The following is a 15,470-nucleotide window of genomic DNA, read 5'->3' on the forward strand; positions in this document are numbered from 1 at the left end:
TGCTTATCTCAGTTTGTAATTTAACACTCATGGGCATGATATGTGATATTATGATTAATTCTCTTTATCACTTAACAGCAAGAGCCATGGTGGTAGGAATATCTGGCTTACAATGATACCATCCACATCAAGCACAAAAATTTTCTAACAACAAATACAATGTAATAAATAAATGAACAGTGAAATACTTTACATAAGAAAGTAAGTTCTGTAATAATAATAATAATAATAATAATAATGAATAACAACAATAATAATAATAAGTAAAGCATAAAGCTATTTGGAGGGGGGAAACCCAATAAATATATAAATGTATATGTAGACATGGACTCCCGGTGGCCAAGAGTTAAGGGGTTGCGCTGCCAACCCAAATGTATGCAGTTCAAAGTCATCAGCAGCTCCCCAGGATGGGCAGTCTCCTCCTGTGTGATTTACAGCCTCTAAACACTCGCTGGAGCTCATAGCCAACAGCTAGGAATTGGTGACACGTGTCACTAGATAACATAAAACAATATATATGTCACTTGATGGCATGTAACAATAACAACATATATAGATGGAGAAAGAGAGGACCACACTGTCGTAAGAAAAATGCTCTGTACCTGGGCTGTCCAATATGGAAGCCACATGTTGCCAAAAAGTACTTGAAATATACTGCAAGAAGGAACTGAATTTTTAATTGTATTTCATTTTTATTGACATAAGTAGCCACATGAGACTAGCACCTACCACATTAAACAAACTGTTCACAGTGGAACCTTTAGGCAGTGGGAACAATGGGAGAAGATGTCAATCTTCTCATACCAGGAACTACTAAAACTCTGAAGGTTTGTGTTCTTTCTGGGGGGTTTTAAAAGTCATGTCTTTTTTTAAAAAAATCAGTGCACTTACCATTTTAATTTTTCTAAATTATATTTTATAGGCATCAAGGTTAGAAATTAATTCTTTAATTTGCTATCTTAATTGTTATTTTTCATTTTAGAGAGGTTTGGATGAAAGTTTACTGAACCAATTCATTGTCCATTCAACAACTTACACTTGGTTTTGTTCTGGTAGTTGCAATTCCCTCAACGCAACAGCTTTCTTCCCACTTCCTCCCTGGCTTCCCCTTTTCCATTTGTCCTAGTTCATTTACCTTTAGAGATGTGAGTTTCCTGCTTTTTCATAAGGTCTGACCAAAACTCACATTTTTTTAAAAAAATAACACTCACTTGAAAACATTTAAGAAGAAAGGGCAACCTGGTAAGAAAGAGGACCTCAGGATCAACCCCTACAACAATCTATTTCTTTAATAGCTGTGGAGTCAGAACTGACTCACAGCTGACCCTCTACTGGGTTTCTGAGGCTGTAAATCACAAGGGAAGAGACCACCCATCTTTCTCTTGTAGAGTGACTAGGGGATTTGAACTGCCAGAGAGGCCCAACCTTTGGACTAACAGTGCAACTCCCTACAGACTACAGAACCTAACTATCAATGGTAGTGAACTAGGGAATAAGGGAATACCTGTTCTGTAAGATCATATCCAACATGGAGAATGTACAAACTATTGCTACATGCAAAGACTAACATAATGCTAGTGACAAAATTTGTACAGTGTGAAATGCAAAAAGCAAATAAACTAAACCAAAGTGGGTTATCCCTGCGAGCAGGGTTGATGACTAGAAGGGGTTGGAAAGGGATTTCTGCAGTCAACGTCTATTTTCTGTTCTATGTGATGATTACACAAGTGCATTCATCTTAGAAAAATTTGCTAACGGGCACACTTGTGAGTCGAGCACTCCTCTGGACACATTTATATAGCAATAACCAACTGACTTAACAAAGAGTAACCAGGGCCTGAGACTGGGCCTTCTTACCGGGAAGTCAGAGCTGAGGTCTTTGGCCAGAAGAATCTCCTTGGAGGAGCCCTGGGAGCCCAGGGCGGGCAGGGATGAGAAAGGCTCTTCCTTTCCGGAGCTGCCCAGGACTGTGTCTGCCTTGCGCGTGAAGGCATTCAGCTCCTGCTGCAGCATACTCAGCCGCACCAGGATGGCATGGATGAGCTTGGTGTCCCGGGGACCCTCGCTGTTGTCGGGGGCCTCATGCAGCCGAAAGTCAGCACATTCATTGTCCAGACACAGCCGGAGGCCAGCCGAGAAGCCATTGGCATCGGCCACCAGGACATCGATGGCCTTGCTGACCAGGGCGGCCTGCTCCCGCAGCCCTGGGAGCGCCTCAGCCTCCCTGGCTCTGCAGAGCCGCGCTGTGTGGGGCTCGTGAGCCTCGCCCAGGGGTGCGGGCACGCACTGGGCCGAGTCCCCAGCCTCAGCGTCCGTCTCCAGCATGGGCAGTGTGCTCTGGCAGGAAGCCAGGTCACAGCGCTGCAGGTTGGACAGCAGCACGCGGTTCTCGTACTGCAGCTTCTTGACTTTGCCACTGAGCTCGCCGATCTGCAGCTTGGCGGCGGCCAGCTCCTCCTGCGAGGGCTCGCTGAGCACGGAGCAACTGTCCTCGGACAGTGTCACGTCCAGCTCGTGCTCAGCACGGTACTTGGCCAGCTCGCTTAGCAGCAGCTTGTTCTGGTCCTCGAGCTCAGCTGATGAGCGTCGCAGCAGCTCGGCCTCCTCCTCCACAAACTGCAGGTGACGTCGCAGCTCGGCCAGGCTCTCCCCGCACTCTCCCGTGCCCAGCGCAGAAAAGGCCAGGCGGGCCTCAGGGCCGGTGCACCCACTGCCGTGGTCCTTCATGTCGTCCATCTCAGCACGCAGCCCTCGGTTCTCCACCTCCAGCTCCACGATGCGGCGGCTCAGCAGGTTGGCCTCCTCCTCCACCAGCTTCAGGTGCACCTTCAGCTCGGTCTCTCGGGAGTGGGGGGCATCGGCCAGCTCCTCCGCCGACAGGGCAGCGTCCAGGTCACCGTAGAGCGAGCGGTATTTGAGCAGCTCTTCTTTCATGCTGTCGTTCTCCTTGGCCAGCTTTGTGAGCTTCTTGCACATGAGGGCCGACTCTTCCTTTGCAAAGTGCAGCTGGCACTTCAGGTCTGCACTGTCCTCCTGGGGCCCATTGGAGACAGGGACAGACAAGATCCAGTGTGGTTAGTGGTGGGAGGCTCTGCACCAGTCACAATGCATCATGTGCTGGGGACACAGGTATGAACTACGTGCAGCTCTGGCCACCAAGGATCTAGGGGTCTACAGGGAAAGGAGATATTGCAATAAGGATGCACAGTCTAGGGGAAGTGGCACATCCCAACGAGTTCCCTGGCACAGGTGACCTTCGACCAGTTTGAAGGGAAATGGCTGTTCCTAAGATTACTACTATAGTTTTCTCATCTATAAAATGGGCACTAAATGAGCTCCCAATATGTCGGGTTTAGTTATTCTTATCAGTACTGATAGAAGCTAATATTACTCCATGGTAGGCCTTTGCTCTTTATCTTTGCTCATAACAAGCCCATCAGATAGTCAGGGATCATGGCCACTTTGACAGGTATGTAAACTGAGGCCAGAAAATGGCTTTCCTCAATCATGTGGCAACCAAATGGCAGAGACAATATTATAACCTGCCTCTCTGATACCAAACCTCTGGACTTATTTATCACTATGCTTTCTGGAGGAGACTGCGGGCTGAGGGTGGCTCTGGGGAAAAGGCAGAGAGGCAAGTAGGCTGAGGGGGTGACAGCTCTGAAGACTCACTGGGACACTTGGAGTTGGGCCTTTCAGACAAAAACCTGCCTGTGGGGGCTGCCAGGGGGTCTACAGGGTACTGGGAAGTACCTGCACTGAAGGCTTCTTGTCAGTCTTCCCCAAGGAGCGAGTTCCTCTTTTCTTCAAGGAATGCTAGGGGAAGAAAATTAATAGTAATAAATTCAGAAGTGAAAACTTGCAAGGAAAACACAACATCCGAACAGCAAAGCAACAGAGGTGACACTGAGGATCCTACTCCTCACTCTACCCCTTGACCAAGCTTGACCAGCACCAACTGCCGAGGTAGAAGGGCTCTCAACAGCACTGCCCAGCACTGCAACCAGGGAACAGCCCAGAGGACCCTGAGGAGTCGATTCTGAACACACCTGCCCTGAGTTCCTCTCTTCCCTCCCCATCCCACCCCTAATCTGCGACCCAGGTGGCCTGGGCCAAGAAGACCTAGAGAGCTGTAGGTCAGCTTGTTGTCTGCCTTATTCATTCATCAAGTATTTTCTGAGCACTCACTATGTGGAGGCCAAAGTTAGGTTGGGAACAAGGCAGGAATCCATGAAGGATTCTATGAGCTCCACTCAAACATGACTGAGGGACTCACTCCCTCAGCAACAAGCTCTCAGCTGAGTCCCTCTCCCCTGTGATGGCCCATGGCTGAGGACAGCAACCTTAGCTATGGTCACTGCCCTCCTCGCAGGCAGCCCGCATCCAAGACTGATCAGTAAGTACCATCTTGTGCTGGAGTGACCCTATGGCTGCTCCCCTTCCTCTTTGACTCATTCCCAAGTGATGTCACCCCCCAGGGGACACTACATAAACCTCTGCTTGCAAATCAGCTCACAGTCTGTTCTTCGGAAATTCTGTCCTCATCAAACTGACATTCCAGTGGGAACTTTCATTCAGAAGGAATACTGTTAACCAAATGGATATGAGTACAACGAATCACCATTACACAAAAGGCTTAGACGGGATCTGAGGACTAATCAGAAATAACTGAAATGTGAGTGTTTTCATACAGCAAAATAAGGCTATAACAATATTCACATATCAATTCAACAACTCATTACTATCAAGTTGGAACTAACACACAGCTGACCCTCCAGTGGGTTTTCAGAGAATGTGAAGCTGATAGGAGAAGACTGCCCGTCTTTCTCCCACAGAGTAGGTGATGGATCCAAACCACCTGCCTTTAAATTCACAGCACAACTCCTTACTCACTAGGCCACCAGAGCTCTCTAATCAGACTAGAAAGATCCAAAAGTAATAAGGGGGGGGGGGGGTTAGCCATATATTTGACTATATGTAAGAAACTTTCCCCAAAAAATCAGAGAAAAGTAAAAAGATAAATGACAAATTAGGGGGGAAATACTTGTAACTTACAACATTGGTTCGGATTCTAAATACACAAAGAGCTTCACAAAACTGACAATAAAAAGGCCAACAAACCTATAGAAAAACAGGCTGGAAAGAGGAAAAACAGTTCACTAGAAAAGAAAATGCAAGTGGCTATAAACCATTTATTTGAAAATGCTCCACCCACTTAGAATGTACTTCTTACTGTTGTGATATGCCTTCCGAGTTGCCTATGACACACAGGGCCAACTGTATCCTGAACCATCCTAGCATCTCAGATGTGCTCAAGCATACTGTGGTAGTCACTTAGAGAAATGCAAATCAAAAGCACACACAGATACTATATTCCAGATAGGCAAAACCCCCAACATCTGACAACATACAATATCAGTGAGGTGACAAGGGAATTAAGAAAGCTTATGTATTTGCTGGCAAAACATTGTACAAGCCCTTATGGAGGCAGACTTGGCAATATTTAGCAAAATTTTAAATGCATCCACCCTTTGACTCAGTAAGCTCACTTCTGGGAATCCTTCCCAAAGATGAACGGGCAAGAATACAAACAGACGTATGCACAAGACTTTGCTGCAGTCCCGTTTGCAGTTAACAAAGGGCTGGAAGCAACCCAGGAATTCATCAATAGGGCACTGGCAGAAAACACTACAGTACATTCAGGGAGTGAAGTACTTTGCAGCAATAAGGATGGCAGGAAAGTGGAAAGCATCTCTAGTTACTACCATGGAGTGAGTACTCCCAGAATATATGAAGTACACAGAACAGAGAGACTGAAAGAACAAGAGGGGGCTGGGGGAAACAAGGTATCTATCATTTGTCCAAGTGAGGAATGGGAACTACAATGTTTTTCAAATGTTTGAGGTAACAAAGGCGTTCCAGTGGCAAACTAGCTAAATGCCTGGCTGCCAACCAAAAGGTTAGCAGTTCTAACCCACTGAGCCAATCTTGATAGTATTTCAGTTAATAAATGAAGAAATAACAGGATTGGAAGTCATTCTTTTAGGTTCATCCATGGATGATAATATGAGAAGAGGACAAGTCTAGATATTATGTACCCACTCCTAGCTGGAAATGCACACCACCACGCATGATGTAGCCTTGAGAAACAGTAACAATAATAGCAATCTCATTATTGTTGTTGTTGTTATGTGCTGTCCAGTCGCCTGCGACTCAGAGCGACCCTATGTACAACAGCCCTAAACTCCGCTCTGTCCTGTGCCAGTCGCACTGTCTCTGACACTCCCATCCCAATTATCCCAGTCACTGAATCAATCCACCTCATAGAGGGCCTTCCTCTCCTGCGCCGTCCCTCCACCCTCCCAAGCATGATGTCCCTCTCTAAGGACCGGTCTTCTCCTCACAACATGTCCAAAGTATGTTAGACAGAGCCTCAGAATCCTTGCCTCCAAGGAGCCACCCGGTTTAACCCTTTCCAGGACAAATCTGTTTGTTTTCCTAGCAGTCCATGGTATTCTCAATACTCTTCTCCAGCACCACAGCTCAAAGGCATCAATTCTCCTTCTATCCTCCTTATCTCATTATAATAAAACTTCTAAATCTAAGCACTAAGGTAAAAAAAATACAGAAGCTTTAAGAACATGTTTAGTGACATCATGAAGAGGCTAAATCCACATTAAGGACATCTGACAGAACAAAACACGCTTTCTTCTTAAAAAAAAAAACTGCAAAGCAAAGAGAGAGAGAGAGAGAGAAGGAACATGTACTGCCTATGAGAATTAGGAAGCACAGCTTACTAGTACCATATGAATTTTTCAATTTTGTTTCAAAATCAGGTAAATTTTAATTCTGATTGGATACCCGATATTACTAAGAAATAATGTCATTTTTAGATATGATAATGGTACTGTGAGTGCATTTTAGAGAGGAATTTTTGTCCTTTAAATACAAATAAAAGTAATGACGAAATGACAAGCCCTCATTTATGTCTAAATAATTTGGGGGCAAGGGTTAATAAGTGAGCATAAAAAAAAATCAAACAATGAACGATGGCAGATAATTGCTGAAATTTGGTGATAGATACATGGAAATATGTTACATCATCAAGACAGCCAATAGTGTGTGTATGTTGTTGTTGTTAGGAGCCACTGAGTAAACTACCACTCACAGTGACCGTAGGTTTCCTGCACCATCCTCACAATCTCTGACATGCACAAGCTCCATCTTATTGAGTCTCTTCTTCTCTCTCTGACCCTTCACCTTCCCCTGTCTGTTATCTTTTTCTCCTATCAGTTCTGAGTCTGGTGACTTCGTATTATTAGCTTGATAGCAACAGTGGTGGGAGTACTTACACTGTGCAAACTGACAAACACTATAATGCAGAGCTATTTTTACCCAAGGACTGGCTGTTAAAATTTTACCAGCATGTTACTGCTGTTCCCTTTATTTTACTATTTAAAACACTGCATAATAAAATAACTTAAAAAAAAACAAAACTACAAGGACTGGGAGAATACCAACACTGGGTAGGGTAGAGTCACCGTCACAAGAAAAGGGATTAAGACCTCAGCACTAAGGTACTCCACAACGCCAGACAGCTTGGAGAACACCCGGGCACCGCAAATCCCAATCCATTATGAAAGCAAGTGAATGTTTGGAAATCCATTATATGCAATTCTTATTTGCTTTCTGACATATAAGGATTCAGGCAAAGAAGTTTCACAACAATCGCTACTGAAGTTTTCCATTGTTTTAAAACTTTATTCAATTAAATGCACTTTCCCCCCCAGAGGGATGTGGTTGTCAAATGAAACCACACTTATGTTGCTTGTGACTTTTCAAGGATAATTTTGAGCATGCTCCTGGAGTGATCTGGATAAATGCCCTCCCAAAGCTTCCACTTCTCCCAGCCCATCCCTGAAGGCTCTCATTGCTGTGGCGAGCTTTCAGAGACTGTTAATAGGATGGGAGGAGATTTCTCCTCTTTCTCCCACAGAGCAACTGATGGATTCGAAAAACCTGGCCTTGAGTTGGCAGCACAACCATCCATTAGGCCACCCAAGTTCCTTCCATGAGGGTCAGACTCACTAATAGAATCCATCTCCTACCTCTACAGACAGAGTCTTGGTGGTACAGTGTCAAGAATCAAGCTGGTTAAGTGAGAGACTGATGATTCAAATATACCAAGTGCTCAAACGGAAAGGGATGGGCAGTCTTCTTCCTTAAAGATTTATAGCCTTGGAATCCCAATGGAGGGTTACTAGAAATTGGAATCGACTCCACTGCAGTGGACGGGTAACCACCAGAGACGCAGAGAGATGTCTAAGACCCCTTGGCAAATTCATGGCTGACTCGGGACTAGTTCTTGGCAAAATTCTGCCCTAGTTCCAGAAATCTAGTGGAAGAAAACATGGATTCTTTGACAAGGGCCAGAGTGGAGCACTAGCATAGTGGTTTTCAACCTGAGTTGAAAATTACCTGGAGAACTTAAAAACAACTGCTCCAAGGCTTCACCACCCAGAGATTCGGATATATTATTATTAATTTGAGGTAAATCCCAGGCATTTGTATTTTAAAATAGTTTCCTAGGTGAATATAATGTGCAGCCAAAGTTAAGAAGGACTGAATCTGGGAGGGGAATCCTAGAAGGACTCTTAAATGTATCTTAAAGTCCAATCTGATTCTGAAGACAAATTTTGAAATGCAGGAGGCAGAGGCTGGGAGTCCAGGCACTCTGTGCAAGAGCAGGAAGCCCATCCTTAAAAAGAGCTGATGTGAGATCTTTCTAAAACAAGAGAAATCCTGTTCCTTCCTGTTGTTGTGTGCCCCTGAGCTGGCATCAACTCAAAGCTGACCTTCCGGCGGGTTTTCAGAGGCAGTAAAATGCACGAGAGGAGACTGCCCATCACTCCCCCAATAAAGCTGGCTACTGCTTTCAGGCTACAGCACAGCTTCTAACCCCAAAGCCACCAGAGTTCCTTCCTAAACAGATTTTACTGGTAATAGGTTTTCCTCCTGAGGTACAGAATGGAAAAAGTCCTACTGTATTTTAGAATCTTTATATTCCTCACTGTTCCTGTAATTACAAACATGCTGTTTGCTTTAGTTCAATGCATTTTATCTAAGAAATTCTGTTCATTTGACCCATCACATAAAATCATGCTAGTTTCATAGGCTTTTACCAATGATCATGTTATGTTGTTTAATTCTTTTCCTTTTCTCTTTCTGGACACATTTGTTCTTGATTTCTATCATTCCGTCCTGACTGAGAAATGTTCTTTGAATGTAGAAATGTTCTGTGAATCTACCTAGATGTTAGCTCATAAACCAACTCACCCTGAAGATGAGGCTTACTAATCTGACAAAGTGAAGTCCAAAAAATTAATTTCTTTAAAGAAAATTAGCCAAATATCCCCAGGAAAACAAAAAAAAAAACCCCGAAACCAAGCAGATATTTCATTGTGGGTAGTCAGTGCCCTCTAGTAGAAGCTTGATCAGTAGATGGGAATGTGTACATGGAAATTACAAAATAAAGAAGCACTTGTATTAGGGTAGCAACGGGAAGACTGGTGTGCGTTCCCAGGAAATAAAAGATCAGCATGTAAACAATATGTTCCTAGGAAAAATGCATCAGGATGTAAACAATTTGTTCCTATGATGAATGTGTATAAGGGAACCCAGCTGCTATCAGTCACCTGGGGGGTAAAACTCACTCTCCCCAAATTCCAAGCAAATGACTGACCTTTACATTTCAAAAGACTCCAAACCAGAAGTTGAATCTATTAACTCCCTAGCTTTCCATTGCATTAAAAAAACCCTCTAACTCAATAAAGACAGTGGATTGCTTCGGATTTTTACTTAACACAGCCAAGCTCAAGTGCCTAGAATCATTAACTCTTTTTTCTTTCTTGAGTTAGAAAAATACACAGAATTATATCCATATTTAAATATATATATATGAATAATTTTCCTCCCATAAAGACTTATAGTTTGGTTTTTTTGTAGGTAAAATTAAAGGAGCCAGAACAGTACAGCTTTGGTAAGATTCACAGTTCACAGCCATCTACTCCAAAGAAGAAAGATGTGGCAGTCAGCTTCTACAAAGATGCATGTGAAAACTGGACAATGAATAAGGCTGACAGAAGAAAAATCCATGCCTGTGAACTGTATTGCTGGAGAAGAGTGCTGAATATATCCCACGGACTGCAAAGAGAACAAACACATTTGTCCTGGAGGAAGCACAACCATGATTCTCCTTAGAGGCAATGATGATGAAACTTTATCTCACATACCTTCAGTATGTTGTCAGGAGGGATCAGCCCTTGGAAAAGGACATCAAGCTGGGAACGGTGGAGGGTCAGAGAAAAAGATGAAGACCTTCAACAAGGCAGACTGATACAATGACTATAACAATGGGCTCAAGCATATCAAGATTATGAGAATGACACAGGATTGGGCAAGGTTCAGAGCTGTTATTCACAGGATCACCATGAGTTGTTCACATTATATGAATAATGAAGGAGCTCTAGTGGTGTAGTGTGGTACACGTTGTGCTCTTAAATAAAAGGTTGGCAGTCTGAATCCATGAGCTGAAATTATGAGAGAAAGACTGGTAGTTTTCTCCTATAAAGACTTACAGCCTTGGACACCAAATGAAGGATCATGATGAGTCAGAATCAACTTGACAGCAATGGGTTTGGGATTTATGTTTTCTATGCTGATGTTAGATGGATCTTGGCTGAAAGCAGGGAATACCAGAAGAATGTCTATCTGTGTTTCATTGATTATGCAAAGGCATTTGACTGTGTGGATCATAACAAATTGTGGCTGACTCTGAGAAGAATGGGATTCCCAGAACATTTAATTGTGCTAATACGAAACCTATACTTGGACCAAGAGGCAGTAGTCAGAACAGAGCAGGGTAACACTGCATGGTTCAAAATTGGGAAGGGTGTACGCCAGGGATGCATCCTGTCTCCATACCTTTTCAACATGTATGCAGAGCAGATTATCCAAGAGGCTGGGCTCTATGAGGAGAATTGTGGCATCAGGATTGGTGGAAGATCTATTAACAATCTCCGTTATGCAGATGACACAACCTTGCTTGCTGAAACTGAGGAGGACTTCATGCACTTGCTGCGAAGGGTCAAGGACTGCAGCCTTCAGTATGGACTAAGGCTCAATGTCAAGAAGACAAAGATTCTCGCCACTGGACCAATTAGCAGCGTCAGAATGGATGACGAAGAGATTAAGATTGTTCACAGCTTCAGTTTGCTCGGCTCCACAGTCAACACTCTTGGTACCAGCAATCAGGAAATCAAAAAGCGTATCACGATGGGAAAGTCTGCTGTTAGGGACCTCTCAAAGGTACTCAGGAGCAACAGTGTCTCTCTGGAGACTAAGGTGCGCCTGATACAGGTCATGGTATTTGCAATCGCTTGTTGTGCATCAGAGAGTTGGACAATGACTAGGGAGGACAGAAGGAGAGTGGATGCTTTTGAGCTGTGGTGCTGGAGAAGGGTACTGAATGTACCATGGACTGCCAGGAAAACAAACAGATTCATCTTGGAGAGGATTAAACCAAGCTAATCCTTGGAGGCAAAGATTCTGGGGCTTCGTCTGACATACTTTGGACATGTTGCCAGGAGGGACGGGTCCTTGGAGAGGGACATCATGCTTGGGAGGGTGGAGGGACAGCGCAGGAGGGGAAGACCCTCCATGAGATGGATTGATTCGGTGACTGGGGTAATTGGGATGGGTGTGTCAGAGGCGGTGCAGTTGGCGCAGGATCGAGCAAGGTTTAGAGCTGTTGTGCATAGGGTCGTTATGAGTCGGAAACGACTCGACGGCACATAACAACAACAACAATATATATATATGTAAATATATAATTATATATTGTTGTTGTTGATTGCCTTTGAGTCAAGCATGACTCACAGTGACCCTATGAACAAAAAGGCTTGAAGTCTTTCTACAACTATTGACATTTATTTATCTAAGTTCATAGAGTTTCCAGAGTCATGTCATGTTATTTAGGAAGTGGATGCCATATATATATATATATATATTCCTCATAAGCGGACCAATAAGTAACATCACTATAGATGGGGAAAAGATTGAGAATCATGAGAAAAGACTGGCATTATCAACGATTTCTTTTCACTAGGATCCACAATCAACACCCATGGCAGCAGGAGTCAAGAAATAAAAAAGAAATGTAGTGTTGGGATAATTTCTTGTCAAGGACCTCTTTAAAGATACTAAAGAGCTGCCACAACAAGATAAAAGTAAACAACCCAATTACAAAATGGGTACAGGATATAAAAAGACACTTCACCAAAGAAGACATTCACAAACAAACACATGAAGAAATGTTCAAAATTCCTAGCTCTAAGAGAGATACAAATCAAAACAACTACGAGATATCATCTCATCCCATAAGAATAGCAAAATTTAACAGAACAGCAAGCAACAAATCTTGGCGAGGTTGTGGAGAAACTGGAACCCTTATCCACTCCTAATGGGAGTGTAAAATGGTGCAACCACTATGGAAGGCAATATGGCAGCTTCTCAAAAAGTTGGAAATAGAAATAACATTTGACCCAGCAATTCCACTACTGGGAATTTACCCTAAGGAAACCAGAACTGCCACCCAAGCAGATATATGCACACCCATGTTAACTGCTGCTTTGTTCACAATAATAAAGAGTTGGAAACAACCCAAGTGCCCATCAACAAACAAATGGATAGAGAAGCTGTGGTATATTCACACAATGGAATATTATGCAGCACTGAAAAACAAAGAACTCATGAAATATTATACAAAATGGGTGACCATGGAGAACATGATACTGAGTGAAATACCTCAGTCACAAAAAGACAAATACTACATAATGCCACTGTTATAGAACAGGACTGATATGGAAGTTGTGGGGAAACCAAGAAAAGAGGGGATAAATAATGTACATGGCATTGAAACAGACAAGGGAGAGAACTGCATAAGAAGAATATATGATTAAGTATTATTGGTATGACAAGAGTTCAGCATAAGAGTTGAATAGTAAAGTGGTCGGCGGAAGGAGTAGGGGATCGGGGTGATAGGACACAACAACTCTATAACAATGAAAGAACTTTTTTCCCAAAGAAAAAAGCAAACTGCAGTAGGGGGGCGAGAGGGAGGAAAATCTGCAACAATGAATGAATGGAAATCCAAGTTCTTTATAAACTTTCACTAAAATATAAAAAAACCTGACCAAAACCAAAGTACTAAAGAGCAAGGGTGTCAATTTGAAGACTAAGGTGTACCTAACTTAAGCCTTGTTATTTTTAATTGCTTCATATGCACGAGAAAGTTGGACAATTAATAGGGTAATAGAGAAAGAATCAATGACTTTGAATTATGGTGCTGGTGAAGAGGACTGAGCATGCATGGACTGCCAAAAGAGCAAACCAATCTGTCTCAGAGGAAGTGCAACAGAGGAGCTCTAGAGAGGCAGAGCTGCAGAAACTTAAGCCTCACATCCTTTGGGTATTTTGTTAGGAAGGGGCCAATTCTTGGGGGGAAAAAGACATTATGCTTGGAAAAGTAGAGAGTTAGTCAAAGATAGGGATGAAGAAAGATTCAGCAAGATGGAATGCCTGGTGGCCTTGAGCATGGCTGAGACTGTGAGGCTGCACAGAGATGGGGCAAGGTGAGTGTCTGGCTAGTGTCGCTACACGTCACAGTTTACTCCATGACACCTAGCAGCAACAAGAACTGAAGAAGGAGGGGATGAAATCACAACGAAATGTTTTCTAAATGTGTTTTCTCCAAGAACAATGAGTGGCTGTCCAGTTGACAGAGAAGGTACATGCCAAGTTGGTGAGGGTGCCCTCACAGTACAGCGTTGGACTGCTCAACTAGCAAGGGTAAGGATGGGTGACTTGTGCTTCCTCACTAATCTGTAGTGAATAGTTCCCATTTTTCACATTGTTATGAAAATACACACTAAGATTAGTAAATAAGCACAAGCAAATCCATGCTTATCTTGCTTATTGGGCAATCCATTCCTGTCAGAGCTCAGGTAACCTAGTGGGTAAGGAGTTGCGCTGTTAACCCTATGACTGGCGGTTTAAATCCACCAGCTGTTCTGTGGCTAAAAGATGAGCAATCTCAAAAATTTAAAAAAAAAAAAAAAGATGAGCAATCTCCTACTATGCTATTTAAGGCCTTTGAAAACCTTCTAGAGAGTCAGCTATGAGTCAGTGCTGATTTAACAGCAATAAGCAACAACAACAACCTGTCTGAGAGACCTGAATACCATCAGAAAGAAAGGGAGACTGGTAGAGAAGGACCCAAGAGGTAAATCTTGAGGGCTAAGAGGGGTTCCAGTCCCTCTAACCCATCTAGAACATTCTGGCTCTGGCACTGCTCTGTGAGTCTAGAGGGAAAACAAGGCAGGCTCAGAGAGCACAAAGCCCTTCTTCCTTCTGTAGGGTGGCAGCTGGCCTGGCGGCCTGGGGGTTGCAGCAGCCCTTACTGGGAGCCAGAGGCTGTCAGAGCCCCTTTGTGGAGTCCCCAGGAGTGGAGCCAGCCTCTGCCCAAGAGGCAGATGTTCTGGCACTGGTCCAGGAGAGGGCAGGACAGGGCAGGCAGCACTAGAACTCTGACAGGAATATCAGCCACAAGCCCAGGGAGGTGTCCCGGCCCCGAGGATACACTCTAGCCCCAGCATGCAGCAGGGACTTCCCCACCCACCAGCTCCTCACAAGGCCTCCTTTGAGCAGGGAGGGTGGCTGGCGCCTCTTTAAGCATCCTGGTCTAACGGCTTCTGGTTGGCGCATGAACTATACACTCCCTAGCCTTTCTCAGGGATGCTGTCAATGTACGTCCTCCAGTCTGACATGGAAGTACCTCCAGCCCAAGCTCCAAAGGGGCACTATGGCCTCCAACATCTTTCTCGCTGCTACAGCAAAGCGCAGCCTTTACAGGAGTCAAATGCACCTTCTGCAAAGCTGGGCAAATTTTACTAAACATATAAGGGATGACTGTGTACACAATTATTTTACAGTGTGTACAGGTGGTCGCTGCCTCAAAGACAGAGGTGGTCTTCCTCCAGGTCAGCTGAGACTGATATACAGAAGATCTCTGTGGCTCCTGGTCCAGGGAGACCTCCGCGTGGAAGGGAACAAAGAGTGGTTTAGACCTGAGCCCCAACAAGTCATGGGTGAGCCTCTGCCAACTGCAGGCACTGATTTGCAATGGAGCTACTCCCTCCATGGGCGGCTGGCAGCTTGGCAGCCTCACAAGCAGAGTTCCACAGGAGGCAGCAGAAATGCATTTATTTAATTAAGGTAAATGCTTCTCCAGGCCCACAGCAATCTTTGCGGTTATGGTGGCAATGATAATGGCTATCTGCCAAGCCTTTCTTCTATGCTAAGCACTTTACCTATTTGTCTCATTTAAATCTCCCACACACTTCAGTGAA

General features: G+C 44.1%; 1 protein-coding gene across 1 annotated transcript in view; it reads right to left on the reverse strand.

The window, feature by feature from the left end:
* Positions 1-15,470, reverse strand: part of SOGA1 (suppressor of glucose, autophagy associated 1) — an 80,829-nt gene that overhangs the window by 28,598 nt on the left and 36,761 nt on the right. The window contains exons 4-5 of the mRNA XM_006881503.1: positions 3,757-3,819; positions 1,858-3,033 (exon numbers count right to left, since the gene is read on the reverse strand). Of these exons, the coding sequence (XP_006881565.1) occupies positions 1,858-3,033; positions 3,757-3,819 (1,239 nt within the window). The remainder of the gene's footprint in view (positions 1-1,857; positions 3,034-3,756; positions 3,820-15,470) is intronic.

This window comes from Elephantulus edwardii, unplaced genomic scaffold (assembly GCF_000299155.1).
Source record: "Elephantulus edwardii isolate Elephantulus edwardi_28Jun2011 unplaced genomic scaffold, EleEdw1.0 scaffold00015, whole genome shotgun sequence".
Classification (NCBI taxonomy): domain Eukaryota; kingdom Metazoa; phylum Chordata; class Mammalia; order Macroscelidea; family Macroscelididae; genus Elephantulus; species Elephantulus edwardii.